The sequence below is a fragment of the Lepidothrix coronata genome, unplaced genomic scaffold, assembly GCF_001604755.1.
Source record: "Lepidothrix coronata isolate B3197 unplaced genomic scaffold, Lepidothrix_coronata-1.0 Scaffold46, whole genome shotgun sequence".
Taxonomy (NCBI): domain Eukaryota; kingdom Metazoa; phylum Chordata; class Aves; order Passeriformes; family Pipridae; genus Lepidothrix; species Lepidothrix coronata.
In genome coordinates, this window is record NW_016690226.1 from 2,171,787 (window position 1) to 2,193,976 (window position 22,190).

The following is a 22,190-nucleotide window of genomic DNA, read 5'->3' on the forward strand; positions in this document are numbered from 1 at the left end:
TGAAATCTGGAGCTTGACACTTGGCTTTCACTCAGTCTGTATTCTGTGGGACTCCTGCCAGCCAAAGAACTGACTGAAGGCAGTGTAAGATGCAGCAGTACTAACAGTGCATTTTTACAGTGCTATTTGTCCAAAGGCTTCAGAGTATATTTATTAACTGAGGTAAAGCCCTTGAAATCTTTGCACTGACCTTAAGCAGCTTTTGGATCAGTGGCAAAATAAGGAAATATGCAGGTTCTGGAAAATCTTGGCATGTAGGCAAGAAGAATGCTTTATTTCCTGTTGGAGGCACAGAGGTGAAACAGCTTGTCTGGTGCTGCTTGGATAATCTGAGATTGACGCTAGGTAAATACATATGTTTTAGGAAGTACTGACCATGGCGTGAGGATGTTCACTTGATGTGAAATGGGATAAACTTCAGAGTGCAAATTCAAATAGCTTCAAGAAACTTCTCTGTCTAAAAAAATCCCAAAGTCTCATATGGATTTGGAATAGCACGAATTAAGGACACACTTCTTATAATTGAATCCAAAAAGCTCTCTTGACTATTCTCTCTTCCATTTCTGCCTTCTCCCTCCTTTGGTGTCTCTGTAGCTGTTATGTTTTATTTACAGATAATTGGAAATGGAACATAAATGGGCCCAACTGGAACTCCAAAGAATTCAGCAATTAATGAGTGTATTTAAAACAGTCTTGCTTATAGATAATAAAGATGGATGGATGGATGGATGGATGGATGGATGGATGGGGTTGCAGCAGGTACATTCTGACATGTGTAGTGAAAATATTTTAGACTATCCAGATCTGGCCCAAATTTTCCTGGCTTAGGGAAAAACTCAGTCCCCAGTCCTAAAACCTAGGAACTGACTTCCTCAAGTGTTGTAGTTCCTGCATAAGACTGACCTGCCTCTGATCACAGCTTTCAACTGACTCAACTGAAAAGTCTTTATTGACTTTCAAATAGCTGGAAAAATAGATCCCTGCCTGAATTATGGAGTGTGGTTCCTTTTTTGTTGTACTAGGAACATAACTTAACTAGTGGTCATGATGGGCTAGAACATGACAGAGGAGAACATAGGACTCCGCTCAGATTACTAAAGACGTAACAAGTTTTGAAAAAGGGGCAAAAAGGGGCTATTCAATTCTACCTGAAGCGTTGCATTCCCTTTCCCAGGAGGTATATCATCCATGTTGGCTGACTGATAATTCTTTTCTCCTCTCCATGGGCAAATCTGTGGCTCTCATCTCTTGACTATTTGCTTGTAAGTCTAGCAGTGCATCTTTGCCAAGAAAAAGACTCTGTATTTCCATTTTCCCTTTTTCCCTTTCAGTCTACATAAATATATATGTAATTTTTCTGACTTACTTTATTTCTGTTGATTTCTTTATGATCAAATATTAAACTATAGAGAAGTTTGGGTTGCAGTCTATATGGCACATATGATAAAGTTTTTCTAAGTGGCACTGTGGACTAATCACTTCCCAACTGTTCTCCACTTACGGAGAGCAAAAGCAGCTCTGCCTGTATTCTTAGCAAATCTTTCCTTGCTTTTATTGGCAATGCTTCTGTTTTGGCAGCAACTTGTCAAGTTTAGAGCTGTCAACCACAGTTTTTTCGCATTCTCAGATGAAACGTAGGCAACATGTTTTCTATGAAAACACCCTTCCTACTCTTCATTAGTGCTTCCAACATTATTGTTCTTCATACAGAAAGCAAACATTGGTAGCTTTCCCTCTCCCAGAACTGTATCTTGAATGGAACAGGGCTGAACTGACATGGAGTTTTTGACTATGAAAAAATGTCCAGCAAAGTAACAAGAAGCAAAGTCCCTCTTAGCAAGCCGAGAATGGTTGAGTCTGTTTTGCAACTGTATATCGAGGTTAAGAGTTGTAAGTTGGTTTTCAATGAACTGGTAGATCCACACTACGCCATGCAGAGATACTTGATTCAGAATATTGGAAATGCTATGGAAATGAAATGGAAGTGTTAGCTTCATTGCACTATGTTCCGTTCATGTTCCATGCACCTCTTTCAGCTCCACAAACCGATCCTTAGAAACACATCACACAGGAAGTAAAGCAAGTCAAGTCCAGGAAGTCAGGTTTCTTTTTCTACTCAGTATAAAATATGTGGCACATATCTGAAGCATCAACTGGATCAGGATTCTCTCTGCTTGAGCAATGAGTTTGTCCCTACAATATCTGTTTAAAACTCATCTGGCATCCTGTGCATCTCACAAATTATTTAAAATCCGAATCCCTGTAGGGACCTTATTTTATCCTCCTAGATCTCTGTTGTCCTACCGTGTTTACTTTTATTGTGACTTTTCTACCACTGGTTCCCTCCTTGCAGGAAGGTTGCCAGCCCAGACTTTGCAACAAGACCTGGGATAGTGGCAGTCCATTTCACAGCTGCATGTGGAAAAAACCTCATATCATCTTCTGGCACTGTTGCTGACTCTCTGTGCATCTCACAGAGCTTACAAAATTCAGCTTTGCTCATGGCCTTCCTTTCCCTAAGTCTCCTATAACCGACTTCTGAATTCTTCTAAATTCTTCTGAATATGGGGTGGGATTCAGTTCCCAATACCCACACATGAGGATTTTCAAAATAAACTGTGAGGCAGTGAGGAAGTTAACCTCTGCTGAGAAGCTCGGAGCCCTTTCTCTTGCCCACCCTGGGGTTAGGATGGATATCCCAGCTCCAGCGAAGAGTAACGCAGCTGTTCACACTTGTGCTTCCTTTATCCCTCCTAATGGAGCCTCTGCCCCCTTGACACAACTCACTTCAGTGACTGCAATCATTAAAGGCGTTGGAAATAGGGTCTGAGACTTATGCAAACTGCTGCCTCAGGTGTCATGACCAACGAACCGATCAAAAATGCCAGCTCCTCTTAGAATGCCATCCCTGAATTCATACCCGACGGCAGATCTGTCACACAGTAGCCAAACATGTTAATACAGCTCAAGCCTTTAGGTGCACTTGTACCCTCAAAACTCAGTGGAGTTGCTGTCATCCTCTAACTGTTCAGTGGCCTAGATGAAATTAGTTAGAAGTCTAAAGGCAGCTGCTAATAAAGACACTGCATTTCCACCTCAGAAAAAGCACCAGCTCCCTTTTCTACCAGATGTCCTCTTTGGCAGTTCGAGTCAATGAGGAGCTAAGTGATGGAGAGTGAACCCAGCCTCTAAGAGGAGGCCTCAGGCCCTGAATGCCAGTAGCAGGAGCAGTAGTAGGGAAGTTCTCTATTGCTACTCCCTACTGGGGCTTGGAATTGATGTTGGTTCCTACTAATGTTGTTTGTCACCAGAATGTAACAGAGCTGCTTGTGTGAACGGTCTCCTGTTCAGGAAACTTCTTCCCTTGCCTCCACACATGTCTCCTGGAGATATATCTGTGGGTGAGTGGGCAGAGCAATCCCAAGAAGAAATGCAGGGTCTGGGGCCAACTGACAAGTACACCCTGTGGATGTCCAGATTTTGGGAGGAAGGAATGTGTATCCTACCTTCTCTGCTTGCTTGTTACTATCAGAAGGAATTAGACTGGGACACCAAACTCAGTTGGATGGACTCTTCTCACAGTCCAGAGCTCCCACTGAAGGAGGAAAAGGAGCAGGAGTGTTGCCTCCAACCTTTGCTGAGAAGTCCGTAGATATGAGCGCTATGTGTAGCTTGAATTCAGCACCACTGCCACCTTTGGCAGCAAAAGTGCTCTCCAGCTTTTATTTCATTTACAGCAACGGTCCTAAATCAGATTGCTCCAAACAGCCAGCTCTGGACTGAGCAAAGTGCTTTGGGAGCTGGTCACAGAAAATCACACATCTGAGAACCTTTTACACACTTTCTCCCTGTGTTTCCAGCCAAGGAGCTCTCCCCAGGTAGTTCTCCCTCTGTGCACAGTCCCAGAACAGCAGGAGATTCAACAAAGTTGGCAGTCTGAGAGAGTTGGGGCTGTTCAGCCTGGAGAAGAAAAGGCTTCAGGGAGACGTTATAGCACCTTCTAGTACCTGATGAAGAGGGCCTACAAGACAGCTGGAGACAGACTTTTCACACATGCATGTAGTGATAGAACAAGGGGAAATGGCTTTAAACTGAAAAAGGAGAGATTTAGATTGGATATTAGGAAGAAATTCTTTACTGTGAGAGTTCTGAGGCACTGGAACAGGCTGCCCAGAGGAGCTGTTGTTGCCCCATCCCTGGAAGTGTTCAGCATCAGGTTGAATGGAGCTCTGAGCAACCTGACCCAATGGAAGACCATGGTGGGAGGGTTGGAACTTGATGATCTTTTCCCTTCCAATGCAAACCATTCTACAATTTTATGATTCTGTGAAAGTTTATAGAACTACAAGTGGCATGGAAGACGCAAACTTTCCTCCATTTTACCAAATTAAGAACAAGGCATTGGCAGGTGGCAGGTGGCAGAATAACAACAGAAGGTCCTCTTTTCACAGAACATGCAGTTAAACAGTGGAAATCCTTGCTACAGGACACAGTGGACAAAAAAGTGGGCAGAACTTCCAAAGGGCATTGGACAATGGAAGAAAACCTGTCTAGACCTACTAAGCATAAAGGTATCAGCTGTGGTTGAACCAGCCACACATTGTAAGAAGACTGGGAAATCTTGGGGTATGCTTTCCATCTTCCCTATAGTCTTCTCTTGATATCTGCAACTGGTCAGTGGTGAAGACAATATTGATCTTTGTTGAGAATCACTACAGCTACTTCTATATGTGGTGCACACTAATGATACTGGTAAGGGTTAACGGGACTAGTTAGATCCTAGTATGAGTTAATTTCAGTCAGATATCCCACCCTGACCAGCACGAGAGGAATTGGCCTTCTCTGTGGCCATAAGGCACTCATGGGAACAGAAGTGCAGGCATTCATGGCCTTTGACTCTGGATTGAGGAGGACATCCAAACCCACTTCCATGGAGCTGTGGAAGAACTGAAATCCCCCCAAAAAAGCAACATTAAGATTTGGAGAGGCATCCACATTTTCATCAGATCTACAGAGTACAGAATCTGCCCTGGAATGAGTGCAGCAGAGTCACCAAGTTTGTCCAGGGAATCACCCACAATTTTCCAGGACAAAAATATTAGTGGAAATAAGCTCTCCTTTTCCTTTATCATACTTATGCAGAACGACCAGAAATGTGTTTGCCTCTTGCTGGATGTATTTTAAATTCCTCTAAAATGCATTGCTTCAGAAGATCATGTATTTTTAATGAAGAGAAATCCTTCTTCTTTTGGAGAACGAGTCTCTCAGATTTTAGTATCGTCCAGACTTTCTAAAGAGTATACTGATTTGCTGTACAAGACTTAGATTCTACCATTTCAGTTTCCTAACAGGATTTCTCCCATTCAGCCTAAGTTAACTCAAGACAAATTTGCTTCTGTGCTGTAGTCCAGAGACTTAAAAAAGTATAAAAACACCACATGCATTTACCACCAGGAATTTACCTATGTGATTTAGGCTTAGGAAGGGTCACATTCTCTCTCTGCCCCTCTCCCAGGTTTTGCCAACATAAACAAATTTCACAACTATTCTGTACCTGTTATGTCAATTTAATACTCTCCATACTCCCTGGATAATGTGACCATCGTGGCCAGGTGACAATATGCTGGTAAGACTGATATTTAGCACTGCCATGTCGAGTAAGTCAATCGTCTGTAGAGCAGCTGCTGCTCTCATCTCTGGTAGAAAAATGTTCTTTGGCTTTTGCTGCATATTACAGCTCTGTGCCTGTATAGCATGATATAGTGATGGGCACAGTGACGGATAGTAATGGCAATTAAGAACTAGATCTTTACAAACCTGAATGGCAAATTTGCATATCTTTCGCCAGAAACATCCGACGAGGCTGATATTCATATTCCGATAAAGCTTAATCCAGGCTATGCCATCCACCCCCAGAATCTCAGACGTGCCTTACTTAAACAGCACATTCGAGCAGCGAGATGTGCAAGTTGCTGTCACGCCCTATGCTGCGGGAGGCAAGCCAGGAAGGCTGAGGCTCGAATGCCGCTCTGGATAAGCAGTCAGCACCGACCGCGGCACTAATTAGCGGCGATTAAACAAGTCTCGGAGCGGATCACGGCCCAGCGCGGGCTCGGCCCGGCCCGGCGGCGCTCGGCCGCCCCCTCCCGGCCCCCGCCGGCGCCGCACCCGCTCTTTGTTCGCGGCGCGGAGGGAAACACAGCCAGCTGTCCATTTGTTTATGGGTTTTTTTCCCCCCCTGTCCTGAAAAGTGATTAAGGCATCTTCCTCGGTGCCTTCCTTCTGCTGGTGGAAGGGTTCCGCCCTCACGTTTGTTTCACCCGCGTCAGCCCAGCGCTGGGGCCGGCAGGGAGCCTCCCCCCACCCCGACCTCAGAGGGGCTCGCTTTTGCCTTCCTCCCACCCTGCTCTTTTGCCAGAAGTGTCAGCTGCTGAGCAAAAACACGAGAACCACGACACCAGGGGAGGTTTAGACTGGATATCAGGAAAAATTTCTTCACTGAAGGGGTGGTCAGGCATTGGAACAGGCTTCCCAGGGACCTGGAAGTGTTCAAAAACATCTAGATGTGGCACTTAGGGATATGGTCTTGTGGTGAAGATGGCAATGCTGGGTTAACACTTGGCTCAGTGATCTTAGAGGTCTTTTCCAACTGTAAGAATTCTATGATTCAATGAAACTGTGCCCTGTACAAAAATAAATTACCCTAATCCTCCCCAACTGGGTTGCGAAGCCTTGTTCTTGGGCTTATTTTAGGAATTACTTCAATGGTTATGCTCAGCTGTTGTGTTTGGGTGATTTCAGCTTATGTTAAATCTGGTTGTAACTCCATAATAAAAAATAGGTGAGGCTGAAGTGATTTTTATCCAGCAGTTCCTTCTCTCACTCATGAAAGAGCTACTAATGTTCAGACTATGAGCAGTGGTACAGCCAGCCTTGGTACTGCCCTGATGTCTTCAAAATTCAGATGTAGACTTGTTGTTTCTTTGCACAGACAGCTATACAAAGCTGTTTTGACCCCAGATGGATTTCCATCCTGTTGCATTGGTTCCCAGGTTATCCTAAACCAAATGTACAAGAAGGTCCCAACTGAGGTCTCCAGGCTTCCTGAGGTCCTGAGCATATAGGCAGTGATGCATCTTTCCTGCTGTCAAGGCAGTGTAATATCAGCTATCACACCATCTGCACTTTCCCTTTCCATCACCTCTGCTGCAGAGACCCCATATAGTCCAAATCCACTCCATTTGAAAGCCTGCTCTGGGACCTCTTTCTACCTGAGTGCTTGGGAAATCTCTCAGCACGTTAGATGTAAGGGCAGTTCAGTGCCATTGTATTTACCTCATCTGTATTGTACTGTTAACCTCAGTGGCAAAACCCTGTTGTCTCCATGTTTTCTGCATCCACCTAACTTCATAGAATCATAGAAGAGTTTGGATTGGAAGGAACCTTAAAGGTCATCGAGTTCCATCCCCCCTGACATGGGCAGGGACACACTTGTTCACTAATGTGGATTCACATTACTGCCTTCCTGTTTCACTTTATTGCTCTCATTGACTCATATCCTCCAGCAGACTGTAAGTTTCTGAAGGAAAAATAAAAACTAGTATTGTGGATAGCTGAGAAATCCTTCTGACTGTAGGTGTCCAGGAACTGCAGGGCAAAGCCAGCAGTTTCTCTGGGAAGCTGTGCTGGGTAAGGGGTTTGTGTCTTTTCTTTTCCCCATATATGAACTGGGATGTCTGAACAAAAGGATGACTTGAAATGTCCTATTTCCTTGGGTAATGGGAGCACATGAAATTCTCTTTTTCCACGGCCTAGGTGCCCAAGCTTCAAAAGTGTCCTTTGCTGTGAAAGCCTGATTGTGGCACTGTCCCTTCCTGGCATTATCAAGTGAGGGTCTTTCCTTGCAGACATCTTTTCTAGATGCTCTACAGGATTTCAAGATCACTTTAAGAAGTACAGTTCTTTGGAGAAACAAAGTCCAGAAAACCTTTGTGCCTTGGGAACTCCCCCAGGGTGCAAACCTGCTTACTGGGGAAATGCCCTACTATTACCTATAGAAAAACCTCTCTGTGGCATCCTGGTTATTCACATAATGAGCATCCCCTACCTCCCATGTCTAGAGCTAAAAATACAGAATCCTGTCACCCATGGATGCTTCCTCTTTTTTGTGCAGAAGCCTCAGGTATCTCTACACGGTTCCATAGATCACACTTTGGATAGCCCTGAGCTAGTGCCAGCCAGAACCACATAGCACAGTCTGTGACAACGCATCTGGTCAGACAAGAAGGGTCTCATGAGATTTTCTATGTTGCTTCCATAGTGCTCTTAGGTCTCCAAACTTCTGCTAATTTTGACTACAAGCACCTGTCTGGCACCTGGCTGTCTTTACACCTTCATTTCTGAGGGGTTTTCCTAAGTTATTGCACTTCATTTGCAAGGGCAGGACAGGAACAGAAGGCTTATTTTGCAGATTGGAGTTTCTGTTGAAGGATAGATTGCTCCTGTGATAACCTGCAGCAGCAGTGGTTAACAAATTTGATGGGGGGCCAGACATACCGAGCAGAATACCAGTACTGCACTACATGGCACACCTGGGACAGGAATAGCTGCTGAAATCCAGGAGGATGTCCTTGTTATGGGCTTTTTGCATTTTGAGGAAATTGTGAGGAAGCTATCGCTCGCCAAGTGCCCTCTCTGCCTCCAAATCCAGAGTGGTGATGTCTCTGCCAGACAAACCATCTGTAAGTGCTTCTGCTTACTTCTGTGGGATCGTCATTAGTCTCCAGAGCAAGAGACATAGTCCAAATGAATCTTCTGCATGCTGGTGATGACACGGCAGAGAATGAACAGTATAAATGTCAAGATTATGAACACTGCTCCAGCCAAATGATGGCTGCTTGGAAAGAAAAGAGCCTACAAAGAACACATGGGTTCTCTCAAAGGCAGTGAGGCATAACTGTTGAAGAGAACCATTTTGAGGTACAAGCATTCACCTTAATGTTCAACATTGTTATCTCTGTCTCAGTCACTGCTGAGACACCATAGTGGCCAATCCTGTCTCTTAGGACTACATTGTTTTTTCTTTTTGTTTTTAAGTCTAAGATTTTATTATGTTTAAGCACAAAGGTGTGCTTCATAAACTCCTTTGCTCAGCCTGAAACCCCTGAGGGTGTTTGTGGTGAAACCAGAGCTGCCACCCCAGGATGGACACTGCGGGTAATGTCTAAGTGATGGGAAACTGAGCAGGATCAGGAGTTACAGAGGCTGTTGGCCAAGAAGGGTGTTGGTCACAGATGTGCACTTTGGGACATGACCAGGGGAGACATCTTGAGAGCAACTATCCACTGCCACAGATACATGATACGTGAGCAAGCTCAGATTTCCTGAGAACCTGAACTGGAGCTGTTTTGCAACAGACAACGTCCATCTAGGAAGGGAGAGGGAATCAGCTTCTAACATCATTCACAGTTCAGACAGAAATTCAGCATGCCCAAGCCTCATCTAAAATTGAAAACTGCCTCCAAAGGAATTGTTTGTTGCTTTGTTTGCAAAAAGTGCAAACAGCACATCAGAGAAGCAAAAATGCCTTGGTGGATTGTTTGGCTGAACACTTAGTCAGGGTATATTGTAATGAGCCATATGCTAGCTTTGCACAGTCTTATGCGGTAAGCCAGCTGCAATGTGCAGCTGATTAGTCTGGTTGGAAAAATCTTCATTTTCCATAACAGGAGGCCAGCAAAGGCAAGCATTCTGTCAGATACCATCAACCCTCTGATTGCTCCTGTCATCTTGCTGTGGATCAGATGAAGTTAAGAGATCAAGGAACCTCTGCTTTATTTTCATCCTAAAGAAAGAACACTCTTTTAGCCCCAGGCTTGTTTAATAGTAACTGTTTTTATGAACTATAACCCTCTTATATTATTATGGAAGAGGTTTCCACTACCTATTCCTACCGGTGCCATTCTCACTGCCTCAGTTAGAGCTCAGTTATTTGCAATTCAGCATTCAGCTCAGATGATGTGTTGGAAACCTCCTGTGAGTTAAGGGAATGGAGGTCAGGAGGGGATGGAAACCTGATGAACTGCAAGATAAGAAAACTGGCTGTGCAACAGGACAGCAAAATCCCATCTTTTTGACCCAAATCCCATCTCTTGCTGTGGCCAAAAGCTGATGCTTAGGCAGGAATATCAGAAGAGAGGGTAAGTATTTCCTCCAGATACCAGCTTTGAACAATTTGCCTCTCAGGGACTTTCCAGAGACAGAGGTGTTTCCTCTTTGCAGTTGATAAACTGTAGATGAATTTGTACCTGTTGATTCTTCACTTGAACTCACCTTCAGTCATCCACAGCAGCCTGGGCTATGGAATTTCATAGCGTACTCACAAAGTCCACTCATGGACAAGCTGAATCTTCCTCCATCAGGATCAGATCTTCTTTAGATCTTTAGCTGTGCTAAATGCTGAATCCACAGTTTGTGTGATCACCCTTTGAACAGGTAAGAAATCCTCAGCTCGAAGGTTGTGTTGTGTTATTGGTTGTGTTTCTAAGGCAAAATTAACAGCCATTGTCAGAATCTACTACAAATGAATATAACAAATCTGGAAACACAATGCCAATGAAGCAGAATGAGTTTTTAGCTCTAAGATATCTGATTTAACTGTTGTTTGGTTTGTTTTTTTTTTTTTTACAGAGAGGAAGGTAGCTTTGAGTTATCCCTTTGCATTCACGTGTATCTAGTGCTTTGAGTGCTCTGGGTCATCATTACGTACAGATAGAAAAGGGCTGAATGCATCTGAAAAAGAAGCCATGCACTCAGTTTTGGGGTGCCCAGATGAATTTGATGTGTAAGCCTCTACAGAGCAACAAACCCATGAAGCAGTAGTAGAGGGGGGGTGGGAGCAATGTGGAAAAGTCTAGGGGATACCATATTTATGGCTGAGTAAGAAGCCTGAATCTCTCTTATTAAAAGAAAAATTCCCCACAGACAGGATTGTTAAGAGTATTCTTGTTTGACATGGTTATTAATGAGGACGAGGAGGAAGCAAATTGCACATTAATGAACTTCACAGACAATAATGCTCTGGGAAGATCTGAGGGCTCCAGCAAGGACAGATCATTGGCCAAGTGCAGTGCAGTGCTATCATTATGTCAATAAAATGCTGAAACCTCTAAACATTGCATCTAATCCTTTCCAAAGCCAGTGGCCTCACTGGGCAGATACCTTTAATTGTCAGTGAAAATCAGGAAGATGAAAAAGCTCTTTTTCCACTAAATTCATCATATGGACATTGCAGAATGTGACATGAGGTGACCTGCATGTTTGGCGTTTAGGATGATGGTTAATGGGCATTTTACTTCACCTAGTCAGTTCTTCGTCTCCTCTCCCTATTCTCTGCCTGGCTTCCTTGCTTCATACCTCTGGTCAGTCCGCCACAGATCCACTCCTGCCAAGTCCCACCTTCAGGCTGACCCCAAAACACCACCCTTTCTTCCAACAATTCAGATTACACTGCAAAAAAATGAAAAGCCAAATCCCTACTAAAATCAGGCATTTTTGATGGTGTGACCAAAATCTGTAAGGTTTAGAATGAAGTGGGAATATGAGAGGCTCTGTCATAGTTGTGACACATAAACTACAGAATCATAAAATAGTTGAGATTGGAAGTCAGTTCTGGAGATCATCTAGTCCACCTTCTCTGCTCAAGCAGGGTCAGCTAGAGGAGGTTGTCCCTAACCATGTCCAGCTGGGTGTTCAGTATCTCCACAGATGGACACTCCATACCTTGTTTAAGGCAACCTGTTCCAGTGTTTGACTACTCTTACAGTAATATGTATAGATAAATAAATGCATAAAAATTATTGTATTCAGATTGAGTTTCATGGCTATTTCTTAATTTATTTCCATTGCCTCTTATCCTGTTTGGGGGCAGCACTGAGAAGAGCCTGGGCTCCTCCTCTTCAATACTTCCCATCAGGTATTTACACACATTGGGAAGTTCTTCCCTGAGTCTTCTCTGCTTTAGACTAGACAGTCCCAGCTCTCAGCCTTTCCTCATATGACAGATGCTCCAGTCCCTTAATCTTCATGATTCTCCAGTGGACTCTGGGAAGCAGCAGCACAAGAGGAGACAGCTCCCTAACAGCTCTTCTCCGCAGGTGTAGAGCATTGTTGCACTATGTTGATGTGCCTAAAGCCAACATGTAAACTTTGGTACAGTCAGGACTGGGGGCTGCAGAGTCAGAGGCGTTAGCAGAGCCATGGCAGGAGCAGAGCAAGAGCACCATCTGAAAGGCAGCTCGCGTGGAGGTGAATACAGCAGAGAGCTGCCAGTTCTAATTGCTGCCTGTGCAGCGGGCAGAGCCTGTAGCTTGGGTGGCTGTAGGGAAGCAGGGAACTTGGGAAGGAAAACTCTCAGGCAGGGGTCTGGAGGTCCCAAGTGAGAGGGATGAGATGAGAAATGCCTGGGGACTGCAGGGAGCACAGCAATGCAGGAGGCAGTACCTTCCTGATGGGGAGCCAAGTACCATCTCCTTCCCTGGCTCTGTTCACCTTTGCTCAAGAGTTGAGGAGGGGCTGGGGGCTTGATGGCAAAGGCAGTAGCTCTCCCTGTTGCTGGGCAAGCTGGAATAAAGCTGTGATTGCCATAGAGTATGACTGAACTGACTGGGAGAGCAGGAAGGATGCAGGGTAGATGAACACAGAGCGTCCTAAGCACCAGGACATCTCCACATCTTAGCTGAGCAATAAAATGAGACAACTGCAGTTGGGTGAGCAGCAGAAAGGTCCTGACATTTCAGAAATCCTTTGCTGCTTTGCCTTTAATCAATCTCTACTAAGCCTCAAATATGAAAAGAAGTGCTTAGGGCAAAGGTGAATTTCATATTAAGAGCAAATTGCTTTGATGCTTGTCAATTTGCCAAGATTTTTACAGCAAGGAAATCGTATTATTTCCTGGCTCCTGGCATGATCCTAAAGGTCATATCTCACGACACAACTCTCTTCCTTTCTCTCCAGCTGTTGCTCATACAATAATAGCCACAAGCGTAAAGATGTTGCTGCTGTTTCTTGGTACCATGAGGTAAAAAAGTCTCAATAATCATTTGTTTCATGTTCTTAGAGTTTTATTGTAAAGATACAATGGAAATGGACCATGAAAAGCTCATTGCCATTTTGCATGAATATTGCTATTTCACATGTATTTATCTCGCTTCCATTCCCTGTGCAGTAGAGTTTGTGTTCCTTCACAAACCAGACCCACTACTTTTAAGTGAGAAATTCTACCACATGTTCACGATGCTGTCCAAATGCTTTTCATAAAATACATTATAATTACAGTTTTGTAAAGACTGTTTTAACAGAGAGAGGCATGTCCTCACCAGGCATTAAATCAAGAACAGCAAGATTTGTGTAGGTCCAGAAATGGCCTCCAGTGTCACCTACGCAAGAGTCTTACACCACATTTGGCAGTTTTTTCTTTTCCCCCAACTACTAGCAGGTATGCTATGATGTATCATTACAGAATATTCCACAGTTGTCAGCATTTCAGGGTCCTGCATGAACTTATAGAACTTAAGCAGCGTGCACTATGTGGGTACAGCTTCCCAGACACAGGGCTAACACCGTTCAGAATCACACAGAATCACAGAATCAATTAGGTTAGAAAAGACCTCTGAGATCTGCGAGTCCAACCTATGACCAAACACCACCACATCAACTAAACCACGGCGCTGAGTGCAACTTCCAGTCTTTCCTTAAATACCTCCAGGGACAGTGACTCCACCACCTCTCTTGGACAGCCCATTCCACTATCTGTGGAGATTCCACCTTTTCTGTGAAGAATTTCTTCCTAATGTCTAACCTAACAGGTGCAAACCCGCTGGACAAAGACTGTAACTCCACTGTGCTCTTAGGATGTGCTCTTCAATGGATGACGAAAGCTAAGCTGCTGCACGAAGGATGCCATAAACCCCAGAACCACCTGGCCAGCGCGGACCCAGCGCAGCCTCCTCCCCCGACCCGCAGGGCCAGCGTGTGCCTTGGTCTAACCAAGGCTCCAGGGGTAACACCTCTCTGCCCCTTCCCCTTCCAAACGGCTGGGACCAGAGGTGCTGCATCTCAGGAGGCACAACATCTCCCGCCACCTGCACCCACCTCCCCAGTCCCGCACCCGCTCACAGCCCAGCCCGAGGCAGCTCCGCGCTGCCGCCCTGACACCCCTCACACAGCCCCCGCAAACCCTCTCAACTCTCTCACACAGACTCACACAAACCCTCGCACCCCACCTCCCGCACTCCCACCCCAAATTATTTAATCCCGGGCCGTGCGCGTGCGCTAACGCCGCGCGCGCTTCCGCTTCCCCGGCGGGCGCCTGGGAAAGAAGGACAGAAGGAGGGAGGGAGGAAGGGAGGGAGGGAGAGAGGGAGGGACGTGGCTGCATCCAGGCTGCTCTTCCCGGCGCCTGCGCATGAGCGCCGCATCGCGCCTCCCGCCCTTTCCTCCTCCTCCTCCTTCTCCTTCTCCTCCTCCTCCTCCTCCTCCTGCTGCTGCTGCCCCGCGAGGGCTCGGCCGCTGCTCCCCGCCCCGCCCCGGGGATGCGCTGCCAGGCGGTCGCGGAGCGGGATGGAGGTGGAGGAGGCGTTCCCGCTGGTGGGGCAGATGGGGCCCTACCAGGTGTATCTGTGCGTCCTGCTGGCCGTGCTCCTCCAGGTGAGAGCCCACCTTCTCCCCTCCCGCCCCTGTCCCGAGGGCCCGCGGGAGCGGCAGTGCCGGGAGGGGGATGGTCTGGGTGCTGTGGGCAGCCGTCCTCCAGAGTGTTGGGCGGGTGTACTTCCCTGTCGGAGGTGGGTGGATGTCCCTGCGGTGAGTGCTGCCTGGTGGGAAGGCTGGTATGGGAGGGCTTGTGCTGTGGCAATAGCTGGTCTCCTGCTCTGGATCTATCCAGCATCAGTGTGCTGTGCTCCTGGGACACAGGTGACGTCTATCCAAAGGCAGGGCGAAGTTCTACAGAGTGAATTTGGGGCGGCTGATGCTCTCTGTGCCACATTGCCTGAGCAGTTGTGCCTTGTGTCACTCACTGAGCCCATTAGGAGTTTGGAGTTTGTCAGGTGAAGGGCTGGTTGGAGTGAAGTTAAGCTGAGGTTTCCATGAGCTAGACTGGAAGAAGGTGACTTTCCCCAACCTAAAGTTAATGGCCTAGGCTAGGGATTTCTAGGTTGTGTGTGGCTTGATTTTCACCAATAAAGTGACAGGTGGTCAGTGATACCTCTGTGTGCAGATTGTCTCATCTAATCAGCTGGTAGGTAAGGACTGCTTATGGTACTTTGACTTGCCTTGACTTAACTCTTGGAGTGCAGGGGGAGTGCCTCTCCATAAGGTATTTGGACGAGGCTCTACATTTTGGGTAGTCAGGTTTGTATTCTGTGAAATACAAAACTGGAGCTGTCTTAAGTTTTGTGGTAAAAGTGGATTCCAAAGTAACAGTGGAGTGCTAGATTATCTTTCCGAGACTGCATGACCGAGTGATGTGCTCTGCAGCCACGTTTGTCATCTTTCAACTTTGCTTCATCTTTGTGCATATTCCTATGAGGGTAGGGGTGGAAGATGAGAATGTTATGTGTACCTTCACAGTCAGGCCTAGGACTGAAGTAAGTTTGAATCAGACAGAAGTCTGGTTCACTCCTGGTTGGCATCAAAAGCTTAATTGTAAATTCAGCTAGGCTGACAAATGCTGGGTTACTGCCGCTGTGGAAATTTAATAGCTGCAGGAGGGAAGAGGGGAATTTTAGTGTCTTCCCACCTCTGCTGGTCAGTATTTTGTAGTAATCAAGAACTTCCAGTCCCGAGCTGTGACACAAGATGTCTTGTCCTGGCAGCTAGGGGACTGACTGAAATAATGAGAAGCTTTATGAGATGACCAAAGAAAATGCAGATGCCCAGTCTTGTTGGAGGGGAACTCCTACTTGGTTGCAAAGCTATGGTGATGAACAGCAAAAGCTTTGTAGGTTTCTGTTTCCTCCCTACTTTTTTAACTGATTTAGCTGGTTAATCCTTTAAAATTAGACTTTGCTTAAAGCTTGTTCTGCTGGCGGAGTGGCTAGAAAATTTATATGCTCACTGAAGATTAGGAATTAAGGAAGTAGTAGTTACTTTTTCTTCCAGTGCTGGTTGTGTTCTGGAATGAACTGCAGCCATGACAAGTGCTCTGTGTTTCCAGAATTTTAAGTAGTATAGGTCAGCTGTTCTGTAATGTTTGTGTTTGTCTGTTTTGTTTTTAATGGATTAACTTGCATTTCTCATGCGAGGAGTAAACAGAAGGATCACTGCAAATCCTAGAACTAATTCAGAATAACTAAAGAAAAAATGGTAACAGGTCTGGTTTTTTTTCTTCTTGTGTTATTTTTAATTCTTGAACTTTACCAAAGAGGATAATCCTTTGATTGGTATATTTTCTTTGCTTCAGGTCATTCAGGCACAGGAGTCTGTAAGGGATTTAGATGTGAAGTTTGTTGTCTTTCAGTCCATGAATAGATTTGGACTTATACAACTTGTTACTGCTTGGGTGGTTGATTGCTTTTTATGTTCCTTTATTGGTGCCAAATTACATAATGTGTCACTGGGACGTGCAAGAGCAAGACTGAAGGCAGGTTCCACGACCGGTATTAGTCTTTTGTCTGGTTTATCATCAACATTTGGAGGATGGACCCAAAGGTAAGTAATGTCTGGTGTGTGTGATGTAGATTTAGGTAATCCTGGGCTCCTTTAGTGGACTTGATGCAGCATCTGTCATCAGAATGAGAACTCCTGGTAGTCTGTGTCACTGACTCTGCCATGGGCTTATTGTTCCATTTTATTGCTTGTTTGCCTGTCCCTTTCCATGTCCTCCCTCAGTTGGCCTGTATTTTCACATTGGCCTATATTTTTGTGTTGGCCTGTTGGTACAAAAAATATTTCTGCATTCTTAAAGAATATCCCATGTGTGAAAAATATTTTTATCTTTGCTGTATGAAGTCCCTTAATCTCTGATGCCTATATCCTGTGCTTAAACTCTGTGCTTTTCCTTCCCACTAAGATTCCCAGCAGATGCTCTAACTTTCCTTGTAGGCTTTTGTGCTTTTTCTTCTCTGCATGTTACTGATTTTTTTCTTTCATACTCTCTAAGTGCTTTCCCTCATTTTAGTGTTTTTCTTATATAAATTTCTACAGTAAACTACTTCCACCACAGTCTTATTGACATGCCGACATATCTGGTCTGAATTCTAATTACAAACATAGTTTAGGTCACAGAACTTCTTTAAGGCACCAAACACTTCGGTTTGTGTGGGCGAGACTTTCCACGAGTCAATTTTCGTGTGGGCTTGCATGAACTGGGGCTTGACCTGTGGAATGAGCTTACTGACATTCTGGCAAAACCCTTCAGGTTGCTTGTAGTCAGAAAAATGTTTTTGTGTGTTATCACTGTAAAACCAGATTAAGTGTAAGTCTTGTGGGCTGTTTCTTTCATCTTTCCTGATTTGTATTATTCCTCTGCTACCTGCTGCTGTTATTCCTCTGCTACCTGTTGAGCTGTTACTGTATTAAGGTATGCCTGGCTTATTTGCTGACTTAATTGGAACTTGGAAGATTTTTAGGAATGTTCTGTAGCAGTGGTTGCTAGCTTCATAATGGATTGATGACAGCTAATGTAGAAAAACATTTTTCCAAATTACATGGAGTTACACAAAGACTGAACTTACCTGAAGAATGTGAAGATAGACTAATGATGTGAATTTGAGGTTGGACTAGTCTTGCATTTCCAGTATATCTTTGAGTGAGGGAGAAATAAAGGGAACTTGTAACTGTTAAAAACTTCAGACTTTATCTTGAGCTCAAAGTAACTGCTTGACAGCTGTTGATTACTGGAAGGGTGCTCGCAATCTTTTGAAGAAATTATATTGAAGTATTATTAAAGAACGGTCTTTTGATGTTCATTTAGTGCATGTGGCAACATGAGACAAAATCTTACACCTTGATCGGATGCTTGAGAGCGTACAAGCATATTTAAAAATAAGTTTCTTGGTCTCTAATGATTCAATATAGGCAGTTGAAAGAAGTTTGCCTTTGCCAGTGAATCTGAGCTACAGGATTGCCCAAGTCCAAACTGAACCTGGAGAAATGTGAGAATGGAGGTGTGTTCCTACTATATCTCTATTGAAAGGCTTTTAAAAACATGTTAGAGTTTAAAAGGGAGTTCTTGTTTGCACAGCTGAAAAAGACTTTGCCTCAAGTGCATGTGCATTGCACAGCAGTATGGAGAATTACCAAGGGTAGTTTTTCCATCTATCTTAGGAACTCATTACTAACTAAAGGAAAGATGGAAAAACAGTTGAGATAGTTACATCAAGTTGCTTGAATGGTAATTCGCTTTAAGGCAAAGGAATTCTTGATGCAGTGCAGCTATAATGAGCAGTGTTACTAACATCTCTTCACTGTTGACAACAATATCATGTATGACTTCTATCATTACAATATCCCAGTGCAGAAAGATGCTCCTTAATCAGCCCATCGGCACAAATGTTATGAGGGAAAGTAAATTCTAGGACATGTGACTTAAGTAAGGCAGGTTCATCCCGAATATTTAGAAATAATTCAGAAGAAATAGTGTCTGTTTTCTGACAGGATACAGATGTAATCCCATACGTAGCCTTGTTTAACTCTGTTTCTTGACACTTCTTATCTACATCCTCTACATATTCTACCTCTTTTAGTGGCACGAGACATAACTCTGTAGTTGCAATGACGGTAATGAAATACTTTGTCAGTGAATCTTCTTTTAATACTTATGTTTGCTTGAGTATATTAAGCTATTCTTTGAACTTGCCAGAATTGATCATAAATTGAACACCTTATTCTCCTTGGTGATGCACACTATTAGGACTTTATTTGAATTGGAAGTGCAAAACAAATCTGAAATTTAATGAACAGTTTAAAATTAAGGAAAGAGAGGGATATTACACAAGTTGCATTACAATTGCTAGTATAGTGTGCTGCAGTTGTTCCAGAGGCTTCATTACAGGTATTATGTTTACCCAGAGTTACTTGCACCATAACTTAAGACACAGTTCAACTATAAGTATCTCTAGGGTAAGTAAGCAAAGTGGCAGATATAAAAAGGATTTACAGAATTGCCGTGTAACCTTCTTTCACTTTGATTACCTCACTGTTTGGCTTTTTTTCTTTATGTCTGCAGAAGAAGTAAGAGTTCTAAGTCCCTCTGATTCTCAGGAAAACAGTTGCAGAATGTGGAGTCACTTATATGTGGAGGGATGGTTTCAAATGTGGCATGAATACAAACATAAAAAGTAGGGACTCAAGTTTTTTTCTTGAGGAGATCTTCATATTCCCCCATCTTTTTGTGCATTGCTCAGAACATGCTTATGATAAAGGATGTTCTTGCTTTTCTTGTGGATGTGATGAAGGCTTTTAGAGTGGTTGCATCACTGAATACAAATCCTTGTTCTGGTATAGTGTATTCCTGCTTAGGAAGAAAAATAAAGTAGATGGGCATAAATAATGCAGAAGTGTATAAACTATTAATCCAGAAAGATGTGCTGCTACTCATTTAGCTAAGAATATTTCTACCTGGAAGTTGGTGGAATTTTTAAGTGAAGACCAATCCTACAATTTACTTCAATTAGGTGGGGGGAAATCTTCTAAGGATTTAAAAAAAAAAAAGGTAGTTGTTTGGTCACATGACATTTCAACAATTTAGATGCTAACCAAGACTCCTTGATCCTTTAGTCCCTTATTTCTTTCATATCCATAACTGTTCCTTAAAAGAAACAATCACTTATCTTTAATTGTTATACTTATAACCATAAAAACATGAATGCAGATGATGCAGACATTGTGCTGTATTCTGCAGAAAACCTGAAATAACGATGCTGAGTTGTGACATGCTTCTTTAGCAGTGGGGTCCTTAACTCTCAGATGTAATGTGGAAGTCTGGATTGTAACAACTGCTTCCTTACCGATTAATTTTAAATAGCTAACTTGCTATTGTTTTTTTTCCAAAAATAATCCTTAGTGGAGGGAAGGCATGAATTCCTTATCAACTACCTACATCTCCATCTTCCCTCAAAATTTATGTTGTCTTACACTAGTTTGATTCTCTCATGTAACTAAGCTTTATATTTTTATGCATAAGTACGATCAGAGCAAACAAGGTTTAGAAGAAAAGTGAGCTGTAACTTCAAGACCTTCCCTTCTTCAACTCCATCTGAACTGCAAAGCATGTGTAATTGAGCTTATATTTCGGTGGTTTTAAGTGCCACTGACAATTGCTGGATGTTCTTGCTCTTCTAAGGTTCACTACCTTCACTTGACACTGGAACCACATTTTCGGTGTGTATGTGTCTGTATCAACACCTCTAGTCAGCTTTTGCAATTTAACTTACAAGCCTGGCTTCAGTTTTTGTGCAGTTCAGTCCTATAAGGTGCCTGTTCACTGTGCTATTGTAAAGACCTTGACAGAATTATTGCTGATGGGCATAGCAAGAAGGAGTTCTGAGAGAGGCACAAAGAAGTAGGCATTCTGAAGGCCTAGCAACAGAGGGAAGGAAGCAGGTTGTTCTGCCTATTTAAAAAAGTAACCCAACTGTTTTTTTAAAAAAAGGAGTTTACATGCTGTGTAAAGAGTGAAGTTGTCATAAGGAACTTGCTCTGGGGTTCTTCACTCGAGCTGTGGATGAATGTCTTGCTTTTTGCAAAGTCTTTTTTAACAACTGGGAGTGGAAGGTGTCTGGGAGGCACTGTGTCAAGAGGGATTGTCATCTTTATATGGAGTGTGGGTAAAATACATGGGGAGATGCTTTCAGATTTTTAATAATAAAGTTATTGTTATGTAGAATATTTTGTGCAGTGGAATGGTATTTAGATTCAGTGGGAGCTGAAGAAATCCCATCTTTTGCTGTTCATCAAGATGTCTTTCAGCCTGGCAAACTGTTGAAAAAATCCATCTAGGCAGTCTGTCCTCTGAGCACCCTTGGGAGATAAGCCTGGGAGTTAACAGGGAGTTCTACTGGATAGCAAAGAAAGCATTAAACATATTTCTGTTATGACACATTATCTCCCTTTCCTTCTTCCCTGCCCGTGTGTACACACAGTCTCTAACTGCCCATGTTTTGTAGGCAATAAATTGCTGTGTTTTTCCACTAGCAAGGCACACCATCAAGGCTCTCCTCAGTGGCGCTTCTTCCATTGTAGATGCTCTAATTTCCTTTTCTCTTGGGTGATAGAATTAGTAGGTGTGTAATTGAACTCAGAATAGTTGTTTCCAACCTGCATATGATAGTTGCTCTTTATTTCTGACACAGATAAAGTTTTGTGCTCTCAAAAGTCTTTATTTTAACTGGAGTAGTTAATATAACTACTTCTGTAGCTATGCTATGTAGCTATACTTGTGCTTTGTGTGCACTGTTTGCATTAAGTAAAACCTCTGTTTGGTTTTTCCAAGTGTCAGCCGAGCGTGACTGGAGTCCCTCTGGAGCAGCAACATCTGTTTTCTAGGTCTTGTCTGTTTACAGTATGATCTCTGACTAAGTTTATGACTTAGCCTTGTTAAACATTGTATTTGTGTTCACCTGGTCATTTTCCTAATCCTGGTGGGTTTGGGCTGAAAGGGTGTTAAGAATTTGCCTCAGAAGGCACAATGAAACTTTTGAGATCCTCACGTCAGGAAAGCTGGAGAGAGTTGTACCTACAGCTTATCAGGTTTTCTGTTTGTGATATGATGTTCAGTTATTGTTGTCTTAAAAATATATAAAGACCAGAGGTCTCTAATCTCTTTCAGTTTGCAGATCCCTTACGGACTTCCCACTGAAGAGGTTAAGTCCTTGTACAGTAAATTTAAGACTGCCGACAGCTTTGTTTCTTAATTATTTTTTTCCAAGCACTTTTAAGAAGTAATTCAAGGAATTCTGAGGCCTGAAGGCTGTAAGCTAAAAATCGCTGGTTTAGCAAGTTCCACCACAAAACTGAAAAAAAAATGTTCTTCAGTTCTGAAGCATTACATTGCTCTGAAATAGCAGTAAACCCAAGACTTTTTTTTTAATTTAAAAGACCCACAAACAGCAAAACAGAAGTACAGCTAATTGCTTACCCTCAGACAGCTTCTTAAAATGAATAAATAAATGAAAGTAGCTTATGCAAGTGTC

General features: G+C 43.5%; 1 protein-coding gene across 5 annotated transcripts in view; it reads left to right on the forward strand.

The window, feature by feature from the left end:
• The first annotated feature begins 14,414 nt into the window (after window positions 1-14,414).
• Window positions 14,415-22,190, forward strand: part of SLC22A15 (solute carrier family 22 member 15) — a 51,835-nt gene continuing 44,059 nt past the window's right edge. For 4 of the 5 annotated variants that reach the window (XR_001874747.1, XM_017814814.1, XM_017814813.1 and 1 more), the window contains exon 1: window positions 14,415-14,706. Coding sequence is in view for 4 of the 5 variants with exons in the window: in XM_017814814.1 (XP_017670303.1) it covers window positions 14,620-14,706 (87 nt within the window). In the remaining variant the exon portion in view is untranslated. Of the gene's footprint in view, window positions 14,707-16,267; window positions 16,708-22,190 lie in introns of those variants that run through there. The other variant, XM_017814816.1, reaches the window with a different exon arrangement.